The 14,686-nt window shown below is 35.6% G+C and overlaps 1 protein-coding gene across 7 annotated transcripts in view; it reads right to left on the bottom strand.

The window, feature by feature from the left end:
- MARCHF1 (membrane associated ring-CH-type finger 1) overlaps window positions 1-14,686 on the bottom strand; it is a 231,141-nt gene that overhangs the window by 35,350 nt on the left and 181,105 nt on the right. For all 7 annotated transcript variants that reach the window (XM_048303001.1, XM_048302997.1, XM_048303003.1 and 4 more), the window contains 2 exons: window positions 12,396-12,446; window positions 208-287 (listed from right to left, as the gene is read on the bottom strand). In XM_048303001.1, coding sequence (XP_048158958.1) covers window positions 208-287; window positions 12,396-12,446 — 131 coding nt within the window. The remainder of the gene's footprint in view (window positions 1-207; window positions 288-12,395; window positions 12,447-14,686) is intronic.

Raw genomic sequence — 14,686 nt, 5'->3', positions numbered from 1 at the left:
AAAAAAGGATGAGAATGAGAACATGAATTTTAATAGAAAAACATGAGACTAAAAAGCAAAAACAAAACCAAAACAAAGAGAGATCAAAAGAAAACTAGTCTATGTCAATTATGAATAAAGTTAAGCAGAAGCAAGAGCTACATAACATTTAATAAAAACAACTAACAAATATCAGCCAGATGAGAGTATATTTTTCTCAGCACATACCTACAAATGTCCTGAGTGGAGGGGCAGACTGACAACCGGGATTGACTCCTGGGAGCTGTTCCTGTTGTAGGACTGCTTGCCTGTTGAAATAAGTTATACAGTTTGGAATCTTTGTCCATGAAATACATCGCAGATATTTTACTGCTTTGCCACATGATCACAAAATTAAAATAACTGTTCCTGCTGTTCATAGCACACTGTTGAATGCACAGAAGCTCACAAAATACAGGAAGCTTGAACAAAAGTGAAACCTATTTGTGGAACTAAGTACGACTGAAGTGTTTGAGCTCTCATTCGCCCATGACTACTTTTTGTCACTGTTTGAGGAAGCAGCTTTCAACATTTGAATTTTCATTTGGGTCTATTGGACATGTCTGATGGGAAAAAATACTGGTTTTCTTTTGTGCAAACAACCATGATGATTCCTTTCCAAATCACGTGAAGTGCATTTACGATACTTTGAGTGATGAAGAACCCAAAGCTAACCTAGGTTAAGTGGACTGATGAGACAGCAGGAAGATTAGAGTGTGTTTTAAAAGATTTTCAAGGCAATCAGATCTTCTAGAAGAGCTGAAAAAGTTAAACTGAGATGATCCTGAAAAATCCAAAGTGCAGGCTGCATCTCTACAGAGCTGATCACATTCTCAAGCAGCAGAAGAGATATAAAACATGTGTATGACATTTTAAAATGACAGATATAAAACACGTATGTGACATTTTGCTCATAAGGTTGTTGCTACAAATTGCAGATTCGATTACCCAAGACTTTCACTGAAAATATATTTTGATGGTGTTAACAGCAAACCATTTCAATCTGCCTTGCTGTCTATTGGCAGCAGAACTGTACGGAATCCAAATGTAAAGCATTGTGATTCTTCAGGATCCCTCACAAGACATGGTATTGTGGGAAGTGGGTTCAACACAAATCATTCTAAAGGTCATGACCTTCCTGTAGCTGATCAGGAGTATTAGCTTTTAGTATGCAACCCCATCCCATTGGGAGCACCACTACCAAATGCTGACAAGATACTACAAGCCTCAGAATTCCATGAGATCATACACCAGATGCAAGGGAAGGATGACTATTAAGCAAGAGTACAAAGTACAAATCATGCAAAGATGTAAAGCCTGTCATCCCAATCTTTTGTAGGAGCAAATCAAATTCAGTCAGATAATTGAAATTATTTCCCGCTCAACTTTCACAGATACTTTTGTGGTGTTAAAAAGGTGTTTGCAAATTAGTAGTACAAGCAAAAATAATTACATATAGCAAGTACCTACCAACACTTCACTTTTATCCAAGGTTCTCAATATCCATTATATTTAATGCAGACATCTTTTGGAAACATCAATCACCACTATGCGCATTTTTGCTTTTATTTGGATATGAGCTGAGACTTAAGAACAGTGCTTTTGCATGAAAACAATCTTCTAGCTCTTGGAATTCAAGTAACCATTTTTACCTGTTGATTAATATTGCAAAAATACACCAAAACCACCAACAATATTACTAATTCTTTGCTTTCAGTTCCATGAACGAAGCTCAGAGATACAACAACTAAGCCAAAAAGAGAAAATAAATTGATAAAGCATTTGGACACAATCCTCCTGTTCTAAGTTTTTGCCATGTCTGGATTCACCAGTCAAAGGAAGAACATTAGTGTGTCTACATGCAGTGTCATGCTGGAAGAAAAGGACAAGTATCAGAAAGAGAAATTGTACTTTGTATCTCCTGTTCTACAAAAGCAATATTTCAATTATATGTATTGTGACAGAATATGAATTTTTCTTACATGCATATTAGAAACATATGTTATATGCATGGTTGGGTACATAATCTTCTTCCACTTCAGCCTCTCTGATTAGCATTAAGTAATTAGGCATATCTTAAGCTACTTAATGAGGAAAGATGCAGACATCAGCGCCAGTAACTAATGTTATTGGGTTACATGCTGCTGCTGTGTGAAAAAACATCTCCCCAGACTAAACCTCAGGCAAAGGACTGCTAAAGAAATCCAGCCCCAGAGGCGAGTGTGGACTCCTGAATTCATCCCTCATGATGAGTTCATTTCTTTTTTCCCCTCACTGCTCCAGGACTGTTACCACTGCTTCTTTTTGGATCCCTGTACTACAGGGGCTTGGCCTGGTCCTAAGTGGTGGTCACATAACCTCCATGTGGCAAAAGGAATTTTTATATCACCTTCCTACAAGCAGTACCCTTTGAAGGGATAAGGAGACTGGCTAAGCTGGCCCAGTAACCATACAGCAGGTCTGCAAAAGTTCAAGAAACTTTCAGCAGCTATTAAAGCAGGAAGCCAGCTAGACAGCTCTTAAGAGAGCTGAAATAAAGCCAAAAATTAAACAAACTCCTTGAAAAGCTTTTACACTTACTATTTGGAACTGCAGACAGGTGGAAATCTAATTATTTTAAGATAAAAATTACATTACCAGTTTGACTACTTTAATCTTACATTTCACTTTCAACTGTCAAGAGGTCTGGACTGTTTCAGCCCTGCTCAGTCAAATCTACAGGCATAATGTTGTTATGTTTAGTTGCACATAACTCAGAGAAAAATTTATTTCCTTCAAAACCAATTTACATAAATATCTTTTGCAAAAATGAATGCTTTTTGCTTGTTTGTCTAAACCCTATTGCAGTAAACACGACAACTGGCAGGCAAAAAGCCAATGCGCCACTTAAGTCTTCAAAAACAAAGCATGAAAACTCCAACATGACAAGTTATACACAAGATAATTCAGATACTTACCTGTGATCAAATTTAATTCATTTGGTTCTACAACTTTGTGACACAAATTTTGATTTTTATCTACATTAAATTAGCTTTTAATGGTAAAATCATAGAATCATAGAGTATCGGGTTGGATGGGACCGAGCCCAACCTTTCTCAGCAAAAGCACAGTGTGGACAGAATGTCCCAACACCCTGTCTAGCTGACTCTTAAAAGTGTTTGATGTTGTGGAAACAAAAATGAACTGATGGAGTGATTTCTAAAATCAAAAATGTTAGTGTTTCTGATATTAATTTTCTGATGTTGATTTGTGTACTTCACAGGAAATGGAGGCCCTTATTTTTTAACTAGGTCCAGTCTTTTTAATTAAACAGTAGTGGAAAGACCTAACATCAGGTCTGCCCTTGCTACCACATTTCATATGAATATAATAATTCACAGCTAGATGAGCTCTTTTTAAGAACCTGTAAATTTCAGCTCAGCTGGATGCCTAGTCCAGACCTCTATCCCCAACCCCCTTTGCATTTTCATCCTACCCTGTTCTGACAGCAGTAACTGTATCTGCTTTCTGCTACCAGCACAGCCTCTGAATTTACCCCAATTCTTTTGGCAATATTCCCTCTTTGCCATCTCTTCTACAAGCTATACATCCCAAAATTATTTAAAAAATTTAAATAATTGTATCTCTTAAATCCAGTCTGAGAGCAAAGATACCTAAAGGGGCATTTACTTGGGTAGTGTATTTACAGAGAGAATTGTGTATTTTCAAGGCATATCTGACAAACCAGAACATGATAATTTAAATACATTCTGCTCACGTCTTATCGGTCCAGCTCTTTTGGGAATGTATTTGCACCAGATGTTGGAAACAGTCTCAAGCGGACAGATCTTATTGCTATAATTGCTATCCCATTGTTATATTGCTATGCAGCACACTGAATATTTTGAGATACTGTATTTAGTGAATAGAGGGATCAGATTGATGCTGAGGACTCCAATTCCATCTGAGAGGCAGAATAACGAAATTTTTAAAAATAGTATTCCTTGAATGAATGTCTTCTTCAGACAGGTATGTTGTACAGCTCACTGGAATGAGAAAACTAAACAAGCTGTGTACTAATTCTATCACAACGAATTATATCAGTAGCAGAATTAAATGTGGTAATTCAAAATAAAGCTGTCTCACAATTCATTTATGAGCAAGGCAACTCATTTCTCTATGTCATCAACACAAGAAAGAGGTCTAAGGGATAATGCCAACTCCAGCTGATTAGGTCTGGCATTTCAAAAAAGATTGTTAGTAGAGAGAGATTCCCCAGTCACCACCTTCTGCTGTCTTGGCCAGTTTAGATGAACTCTCTTGTCAAGGATATGAAATTCAATTAACAGACATGACAGGCACTCATCCATAATTATTTTTGGTATGTTGATAGTGTGCTTTTCAAACAGAATACTGGTAAATACAGAGTTTTCAGGATAAGCGAGATGATAATCACTTACCCAACACAAGGGGCCTTCAGTCACACACATGTGTCTGTGTTAAAAGACCAGCAAAGACAGATATGGGGGACAAAATTAAGTTCAACCGGTAAAAACAGTAAGAATTTCACATCAAGACTGCCTTTACTTAGGTGTTCAGGATCTGATAGAAGTTTCCAGATAATAATTTAAAAAAAGAAAAAAAAGGGAGTCCTTACAGACCATGTATTGCTTAACCTGTTGAAACTAGTGCAGGAACATGAGAAACGTTGTGCTCTGCCTAAGGACAGAGAAGGGCTCTACTTTGGCCTAACTGAAAAGCTAAGTAAAAACAGACTCCAGAAGTGCAAAGATTCCCATAGGAAGGGAGTGAAGCTTTAAATTAACGAACCAGATGATGTAATGGACAGCTTATATAAAATGGCCTCTCAGATACCACCAGAAAGGCTAGTGAATCCTCTCCTGTCTCTGTTCTGAATAGAGGCATTTCCAAAAGCTGGTCAACTTACAACAGTGCTGAACTAGAAAGCTGCAGCCAACTGATGGGTGATAGGGCAGACAGGGAATATGTCTAATGCTTTTATTCTCCTGCTGAGTTTGCTCTAATAGCAGTGATGCATCACAGAATACTCCAGATCCCACCAGCCATTATAGTTAAAAAGCTGAAACTCTATCCTATTTGAAAAACAGCACACAAAGGAATAGACACCTTAGAAGATTAGAGCAGTTTGTATAGCAATAGGCTCAGCAGGAGACCCAGTCTGTGTATTTTAATCTGAAAATTTCTCCTTTGTAAACAATGCAACATTTTGTGGAAAAATACACCTCTATGAACTTTTTTTGTGGACATTTCCTCAGGTCTAAAAAGTTCAAAAAGATGGTGAAGGTGACCCAAGCCGGGTGTTATTTTACAAGCTCGGTCTCAATGGCAACTGAAATTTATGTGCATGGGTTTGGGGAAGGGGGTTTCTGGGTTTTGGTTTGTTTGGTTTTTTGGTTTTTTTCTTTTCTTTATTTGTTTCTTCATGATGGAGTTCCTGCTTTGTGCTCAGATTTCAAAGTTATTTAAATCTGATTGATGCCTTTACAGCAACTGTTACATTAATTGGCAAATGAATTTCTGTTAACTTATCTTTCACAGATTTTCTTTTTTTCGTAAATTATTCCTTGCACATTTCTTCTCCAAACCTTTTCTTTCTCTCCTCCTTCCCCTCCTTTCACCTGCCTCTGAAGAGAAGGAATAAAGGGAAAAGTAACTCACAAGGAAGGAACAGAAATATCCTTAGGATTCTGCCAAGCAGTACCATTCAGCACCTTTGAAAGTCAGTATGATCACGCTATAAAGTGGTTTGAAATCTAAAATCAAAATTGCAAATGGCAAATCTATACTATCATTTAAAAAATGAAGCAAACGAGTAATTATGACTTTAACCTGTAGATTCAATCAGCTTGCTTAAGTTGTTTTCTCCTGCCTTACTAATCTATGTTAATCTTTATTTTCAAGGTACAGATTCAACTAAAAAATCCACTTTTTCTACAGGCATAGAAGCACTGCTAGCTAAACTCTGAATTATCAGATGGATTATAGTATGCAAAACTCTTTGTATTGTAGCAACACAATATTTTTCATTCATGAGTCTCTTCAAGGATGCATCATTCTAGTCATTACCACTTTCTTAATAAAAATGTTTCATACTTCTTAAAAAAAATGTAGGCAGTTGGAACAAAGGATGTACCAGATTTTATGCAAAAGGTGCAGAGCCATAAGACCAGCAGCTTTTGACTGTCTGGAGGGAACTCAAAGGAAATTTAGCCTATAGGAAAGGTGAAGCACAAAACATGTATTTTCTTTGTTACTGGATTTTGCAGCCCTTTATTTCTGAGGTAGTCAGTACTCAGAGAGCCATTCAGAATTTCTATTCCAAAGCAGACATCTGTTTTCACATGTCTCTCTATCTGCAAGACTGCAACCCTCAAAACATTCCTATATACTGCACAGCTTCCACTCAGATGATGCTCCTGCCATGCTCTCACAAGTGCATATGCATGTGGGTGCACACACCCACCATACTCTTCCTTTGGACTGGTGGACTGCACGGGAGGCAGACTGGATAAACTCCCATCCGTGAGGATATCAGTTATTGTTATATTTGTTATATAGTTACATTTGAACAACTCCATTCTGGTGTGTATTTGATGTCTATTTATTCCATCCCTAAGGGAAGAGAGAAGTCTAAATGTGCCAAGGCAAAAGAGTTGTAGTAAGAATATTAAAATGACTAAAACTAAATAAGTGAAACCCTGAGAATGCATCACTGCAAAAAACAGGAGATACCATATTTATTATGAAGTGCAATAAACCTAAATCTGCATGAACACCCCCAATTTTGTAACTCTGAAGAGATAAAGTTTGCTTAATTGTTTTTAGGACAAATACATGAAATGGGCTTCAGAGTGCCATGGTGAAAAATTAAATGCCATGCAAACACTTCCAGGAGCATACATGTAACAGATCATCATTATTATTTACATTTATGGAGATAATTATAATAATTATACACAATAAGCATAGGTAATAATTTGTATCCTCCATTTACTGAAAACAAAACAAAGCTACTTCTGTATGATATTGGCTATCATAGGATAGGACTGAATTTTGTGATAGCAGAAATTAAAATTATATACAGGCGTTACACACTGTGTAAGCTTGTATAAAAACAAAAATTGTGGCACAACCCATTCCACACATATATGCAGTTTTATCTGGATGCATCAGTGTGACACATTCAGGTATACTCAGAAAACACTGTTGATAAAAACAGTGATTTAATAAAACTGTACACATTCTTGTATACATACAATCACACATTTTTATGTATTCCCTCTCAGTAGAACATGAGTTTATAACAGGTCCAAAAAAAAGCGTATCCAAGAGTAAACTGAAATTGAATTATTTTCTAATAGTTGCCCCCATGTGCTTATTATCAGCATATATTCATGCAATTTTATTCAGAAATTCAAGTTTTGGGCAGACTTACATAAATTCTGCTGTCCTGCCTTTTGTTAAGCTAATTGTAAATAAAGAATAAATTGTATGGACAAACCACAAAGCATTCTCTACACATAAAAATTAAACATTCATATCTAGGAATTTAAAAAGTGCGGAAACAGTTACTATGCAATGGATCTAAGTCTAGTTTTTCTGGTTTTCTGCCTTTTATTTTTGCCTTCAAATTCTGTTTTGATGAACAAAATCTTTTCACTAACTTGTTTACTTTGCACTGTTTTCAGTAAATGAGAGCTAAGCGCTAGGTTAGGCTTCACCTTTCATAATAATGATTCTGTTTATGAGCAAGAAGAACGATTTGATGACTAACAAAACACTTATACTCATATTTTAATGCCAGTTTTGTATACCTGGTATTATTTATTGTAAAAGCACTTTTGAAGGATGACATTTTACGCTTTACAAGAGCAAGGACTTATTTTTTTGCTTGATTTGTTTTCTTTTTTGAAAGCCCTAAGTTTTCTTCTCAGTTGCTCATTACAGTAATCTAGAACCTACACTTGGAAGGGATGGGGCTATATGGTTCCTTGAAAAAAAAATCAACTACCAATCTGGAAGAGATTTCATTTATGATTAATGTGAAATTGGCAGAGAACAGTAAAAACTATGGATCAACTTGTAGCATTGTAGCTCCCTGTAGCAAACACAAGGGGTCACACAGCCAGTCTTTAGGATTCAGACATGCAACAGGTGATCTTGGAAATGCTGCAATCCTGGTGCTGGCAATCAAAGTCCATGGTAAGAACTTCTTTAAAAAGAACATTTGAGCTCCTTTATGTTTTTTTTCACCATAAAACCAAACATTCCTCCTTACAATAATGCTGACAGGAGACATTATGTGCTCTCTGTTGGTGTCACTGCCTCAGACATGGTGGCATGTTTGGCCCATTACACACTTACAGTGGGTAATAGTCAGTTCTGCCTCAAGCTGTGTAAACCATCCACACTGCCATACAGGACTCCTCATACATTCACCTTGTACTGAGAGAGGATGAAATACTTGAGAGTATCAAAACCCATGTGAAAGATTATTCAATCTTAATGGAAGAGATTAAATGGTAACTTATAATTCAAAAGGATAAATATTATATTACTTATTACAGAATTTGATACCCAGTTTGTGAAATTTATTTCAGAGTCACAAACTGAGTGGCTCAAATCAACAATCAATACATTGGCAACAATAAATTTTTCATCTAGAACTTTAGTGAGCACTACTTTGGCATCCTGGTGCCTTTTGGTTTTCGTTTGTATCTTACTGAGAGGAGCCCCACCCAACACAAGAAATCAGAAATTGCTAACATACAGTAAAAACAATTCTTTCCTTCTTTCTTTCCTCTATTGTTATTCATATTCTAAATTAGAAATGTGAACATTATCACACAGAATATTCCAAAACAAGCACCTCACTTCCTGATATAACTCAACAGAGTTTTATTAGATGGATGCTTCAGAGACTTGTAAATAAAAAGTGTTCTAACGCCTGCTCCAGGTTTTTGAGAAGTAATTGAGGCAAAAAAAAAATCAGGCAATTTGCTCCAAGCCTGATTTTCCCTGCACTGAAAAATAAGCCCAAGGTTCCCATCAGAGAATTTCTAATCTTGCTGCTGAGAGAGCATCCTTCTCTAATGAGCTCTTGAATCATAATTAACATACAGAAAGATAATTACAATGTTTTAGAAACATTTCTTCCAGAAAGCATTTTAACATAACCAAGCAGCCTCAGAAACACATATAAAGCATAACCTCTACAGACTGTAATTCAGACATGAGATTTGTTCCACTGGTTAACCACAACAGAAAACAATGAATCCACCAGATCCTTCTCTGACTAGCTTTCCTCTTAAATTATACATGTGTTTAGGAAGACATAAGAATTTTAATGAAAAAAGCTACAGCACACAGAAAACTAAGCAATGTCAAGTAGGTAATGGACAAGGTCAAGTTTTTCACTTACATAGATTTTAAACACATGCAGATAGGACAATTTCAATTCTGAAATCCAGAACACTGCAAAATACTATCTTTTACAAAGAATAATAAAGTTCCTTCTGCTACCAGCAACATAGGAAATAGGTGGGGAAAAAAGTCTAATGCTTAAAAAAATAGTAATAATTTAAAATCATCAAAGCTGGTTCATAACTCACATTTCCAAATACTTTATATTTTTATTTATGTGTAGGTTTCTTTATGTAGATAGGTTTTGAAAGCTGTAATTACTAACTAGGGCTACACTTTTTCCATACAAAGTAATGTGAAATACTGATCAATCCAAAATATGATTTAATAATCTAACGCTAGCAGGGAAGAATGCAAAAGGATTGTTTCTTGATTTATTGATTGCACAGGAAAAATCTAGGTTATTACCAGAAGTGCAGCAAAACCAGACACTGATACATTTTCCTAATTGTCTCTGATTGGAAAACTAACAGAAGCAGTTGCTTTTGGAGTTCCAGGGCAGTTTCCTTGATATAAATAAATGAAAGGCTGAGGTGAATGAATGAATGAATTCCCAGGTGGCTTTTCACTGAAGACAGCCACAGCTGTCAGTCAAATATTTTAAGTTTTGTTCTTTCATTTGCCTTAAATAGTCTATTACTGAAATTCTTGCCAGAAAATTATATATATATATATATATATATATATATATATATAATAAGAAAAGTCCTTGCAACATGCTAAACTCCTGTACTCTCAACAGACAGCAAAAATGAATGGTAAAATCGAAGTGTTGATTCCCCCCCCTCTCCCCCCCACATCCACTCCTCTAGGGAATGTTTGATTTTAAAATCTCTGGATTGGATAGGTATATACTAATATCTGGAAAATAACAAATCAAAACCATTCCTTCTCATTATAACTAAGTAAGACATATTCAATGTTCAGCAATTCAGTTTAATCTGTAATACCACAAAATTCAGAGTTAATGTACCTAGCATGCAAAATTGCCCAAGCATACACTGCAAATGTCAGGTGTCATCTCCGAATAAACAACTTAAGAGCATTATGAAATATGAATCTGTATTTACAGAATCTATGCTATATTTCATTTCACAAATGAAATATACAAAATCCAGTGGTAGCTACTCTGCTCTGGGGCAGGAGCTCCATCCAGCCAAGGGTGGAATACACAACACACAGTAATTCTTAAAATATAATTCTACTTGACCCTTTTAACTTACACATACAGGCAAAGGAAAACAGTGAAAGACAATGTTTTGATGACACTAATTTATAGTTTTACATAAAGACTATCTAATTTTTCTGCCCATTGAAATTTTTATTGTGTGCAAGATCTGACACTGCACAGAACACAGCTCTTGCCTTTGGCATGTAGTTTATCCGGCCTAGAAGCTTTCAATCTTGTTCTGAGGAGCAGTATTTTACTATCACTTTCTGCCATGCAATATTAACCTGCAAAGTCAGGTGTTTGCTTTTCTATGTACACACACACCTATAAAAACCTGCTTTATCAAAAAAGCATTTTGAGTCAGACAGCAAATGAAACTGGAATGCTAATCAAATGTCTTTCAGCATTTGAAAAACTTCATTGACAGGTAGCTTCTCATAGAAAAATTGATCCAAAACAATGAATGATGCTATAAATCAGAAAAAGATCGAGTGCAGGACTGAAAACCTGTTCTTTTAGCTTGCAACTAAAACCAGTGCAAATATCACTTTCTAATAAGCAACTATACTGATTTGTGCAGAAATCACTTCAAAATAAATGTTAGGCACTGGCATGTTTCTCATGTCAGTGAATACATTTATGCTTTGTCACAGTGCAACCCATGAACCTGTATTTCAAAAAAGCAGAAAAAGTCATACTAAGTCATAATAGATTTACAGTAACTATAGCTAGAGACATGCATTTAAAACTCTTAATTAAAGTAATTACTACAATTCCCAGTGATCAAGTTTGTAAGTCTATAACTATATAATTTTTAAAGATAGGCAGTAAATCTGGGAGAGTTTCAGCCATATCCTACAGCAGGCTGGATATATTCTACATGTTTTTCCCTGTCTTCCTTTTTCCCTTCTTTATGTAAGACAGCAGAACTTACCATAGAACTAGTATTTTAAATTAAAATCATAGTTGGGGTTTGTTGTCTTTTTTTTGTTTTATGGCTCTGAGAAGAAAAAGGTTTTACACTGGGTACCCCACAGAAAAAAATATTGTAGGGAAGAGGTTTAAGGATACTGTGCTTACCCTGAATGCAAAATGTTTAATATTTATAATCAAGCATAATGCATGGCAGATGTTTAGGCTTGGATTCAAAAAACTGTTGAGTTTTTATCTTTTACCTCCTGTATATACTGGCTTTTTGGCATAGATTTCAGCCACATCTGAACCAAAAATACAGAAAAAAATGGGGTTAAGCCAAGAGAACTCCAGTACAAATCATATTTTGCCTTTCCTAATGTTTCCTTTCTCTGTTTCCTAGAAACCAAAAAGCATCTAGATGTAAAGTTCTGGCTTCAGGGAACCATATATCCCTGTAAAAGGAATTCAGAATTCAGTTTGAAATGAAGACAGATTCATAGCTCTACACATTACAGCTGTTATTATTTGGGTAGGGCAGGAGGAGAAAAATGAAGTAGTAATTCTATCTTAAGCCAAAGTGTTAAGGTAACATTAAACACTTGGGGAAAGCAGGTGAAAAAAGTGCATGTGTTATTTGCTAATTATTATTACACATTTTACAGTAATGACTAATTGTGTATTTATGACGGAGTTTACAGGGTAACCATAATGTTCTGCAGCAAAACTTTAATATCTGGGTTTTGTAAATAAAATACTATATAAGGAATATAATGGATTTAAGTACTGTATTATATTTAATAACGTAGTTTTCTTTAAATCCTAGAAAAAGGAAACAGATTTCACATACCTTTGAAATATTACTTGATCGACTTGTGGAACGCCCTGGGGATTTGTCATTCTGGAAAACAAAATTAAAAGATGAAAAAAAGTTATGTCATTCGGATTCTACCTAATCTTTTCTGTGATTGTGAATGCACAGAGATTCTCTTCCTCTATTTTCTTCAGTTTGGCTACCAACTGTACACTGGAAGACAGTTCAAGAAATAAACCACCACAATAGTCTTGAGAATTACATGAGTAAAAGTTTTTAAAAGGTTCTGTAAGAAATTAATGCTAGCATTTAATTTCCGTTTATTTTGAGGTTTTTTAGAAAAACCATTTTGAATGAAATGAATAATCAGTGTTCCTCATGAAAACTGGTACTTATGTATGAAAAGGAAAGTTTCATTACAAAAATAAAAACTTCCTAGTCACACTGAACATATTCCTGCTTTAAAAAAAAGTAGAACTAATCCTCTCAGGAAAATCAACAGTACTAGATGACATCCTGGACAGATATGTTCTGAGGACAACAAATTGTAAGCATGCAGAGATGCAGTTCAATTAACACCTACTCCTCCATCCCCTCTCACTCTTGCAAACAACACATATGCACAAACCAACACCACAGGCTGAAATACATTAATAAAGTGTATGTCAAAGAGCGACCTTTCTAGAGCACATGTTGGTTGTGGGATTTTTTCTAGCAATCCAAATGAGGGAGTGGAGCAGGGGTTCAAAAATTTGTTCAGTATTTACACTTCCCTGGCAATTGATTCAGCTTCATTTACACTAAAAAGGTAAGATATTTCAGAAACAGGGCTCATCCCCTTAGTAAATGCTTGTATCTTAAGAGAATCAAGAAAATATTTTTCACAGCTTTTGAGAATGTACGTTCAAACACTCACGTGAAACACTCATGTCAACAAGACTGATTTTTACCTAGAAGGAGTTGAACTAGGTATCATGTGTAAGTCTGTTAGATAACCTACTTGGAGAAACAGGGGGTCAAAACCCAAAGCAGAGCTTTCACTTCTGTAGCTTTATTTGCAATTCATGCATCATGCAAACACATATATGCATACATGTCCACAAGAGGCTTTCAACCCATCTCTCCTCAACCTGTATTCAATATAACTACAGAAAAATACAGAAGCTGACAGCTACCAAAGGCTAAATTTCCTCCTCTGTTAATGCATGTCTAGTCCAGAAATTAGTATTTCCCCAATACTTTGTAGCACAGAACAGCTTTGCAGTGGCAAAAATGACCCAAAAGAAACCTTAGGTAATTTATCAGCAAACATAAAAAACCCCACTTTTATTTGTCATTTTTGTATTTAAAAAGCCACTTTGATCTCAATCCCAGTGAGCACACCCGTATGAAAAAATAGTTTTAAAACTACTTGTTGTTTCATATACCTACGTATCTCTCTTCCTCCAGATTGTAGGTGGCTTATGTTTTTATTCCATCCCTCAGTGCCATCATTTTTTTTGTATTTTAAATATTAATATCCTGAACTCTCTCTCCTTTGTCTTCACTAGCACTAAGTAGCACAATGGACGCTTGTCATCAAAATGAGCACCACTGAGCTCCCTGACCACACAGCATTTTCCGTTTTATTCTATCGTAGAAACTAATTCTCGGAACTTAACCACCTTCAGGTTTGTCAGTCTCATCTTTTTTTAAAAGAAAAATTTAGAAAAAATAAATTATTTAAGTTATGCATTCATTTATTACATTTTGTCCTTGAGGGTGGCCCCACTTTGAACAGCGACGTGTAGTAGATGATCCTTTCTGACCTGAAGTATCATATGATTCAACTATTACTTCTGTGGTATATTATCCCCTGTAGCTTTGGTAATAAATTCATAATTGCTTATCCTTTCTCAACAACATTAAATATATACAGTTTTGAATGTCTGCATTTATATCCATAGAAAATACACTTTGGATATTCTGGGTACATCATTCAGAGGAGCTCTGCTTTGACCTCAAAATAATAGAACTTATGGACCCATGAAATTAATTCCCATTTTGTGGTTAGAAATTATGAACGGAGATCACAGCTGAGAGACTCCCTGCTAAAAGCATGTAGCCTTCATTGTCCATCACTTGGACTAAAAAATACGCTGTATTTTCTGACACTGTAGCGAACCCTGGAACTCTAACTTCTTTTCTTTCAACAATCTGAAATTCAAGATTCATTTTCAAAATCTGTTTCTTGACTACAACTCTCCAGGCTTTTTACATGATTCATTTTTCTCTCCGGCACATTATCTCCTTCACTTGAGTTACAACAAGATTCTCACTCTCCAACT

Source organism: Corvus hawaiiensis, chromosome 5 (assembly GCF_020740725.1).
Source record: "Corvus hawaiiensis isolate bCorHaw1 chromosome 5, bCorHaw1.pri.cur, whole genome shotgun sequence".
In the NCBI taxonomy this organism is placed as follows: Eukaryota; Metazoa; Chordata; class Aves; order Passeriformes; family Corvidae; genus Corvus; species Corvus hawaiiensis.
This window is presented reverse-complemented; position numbering and strand designations above follow the sequence as displayed.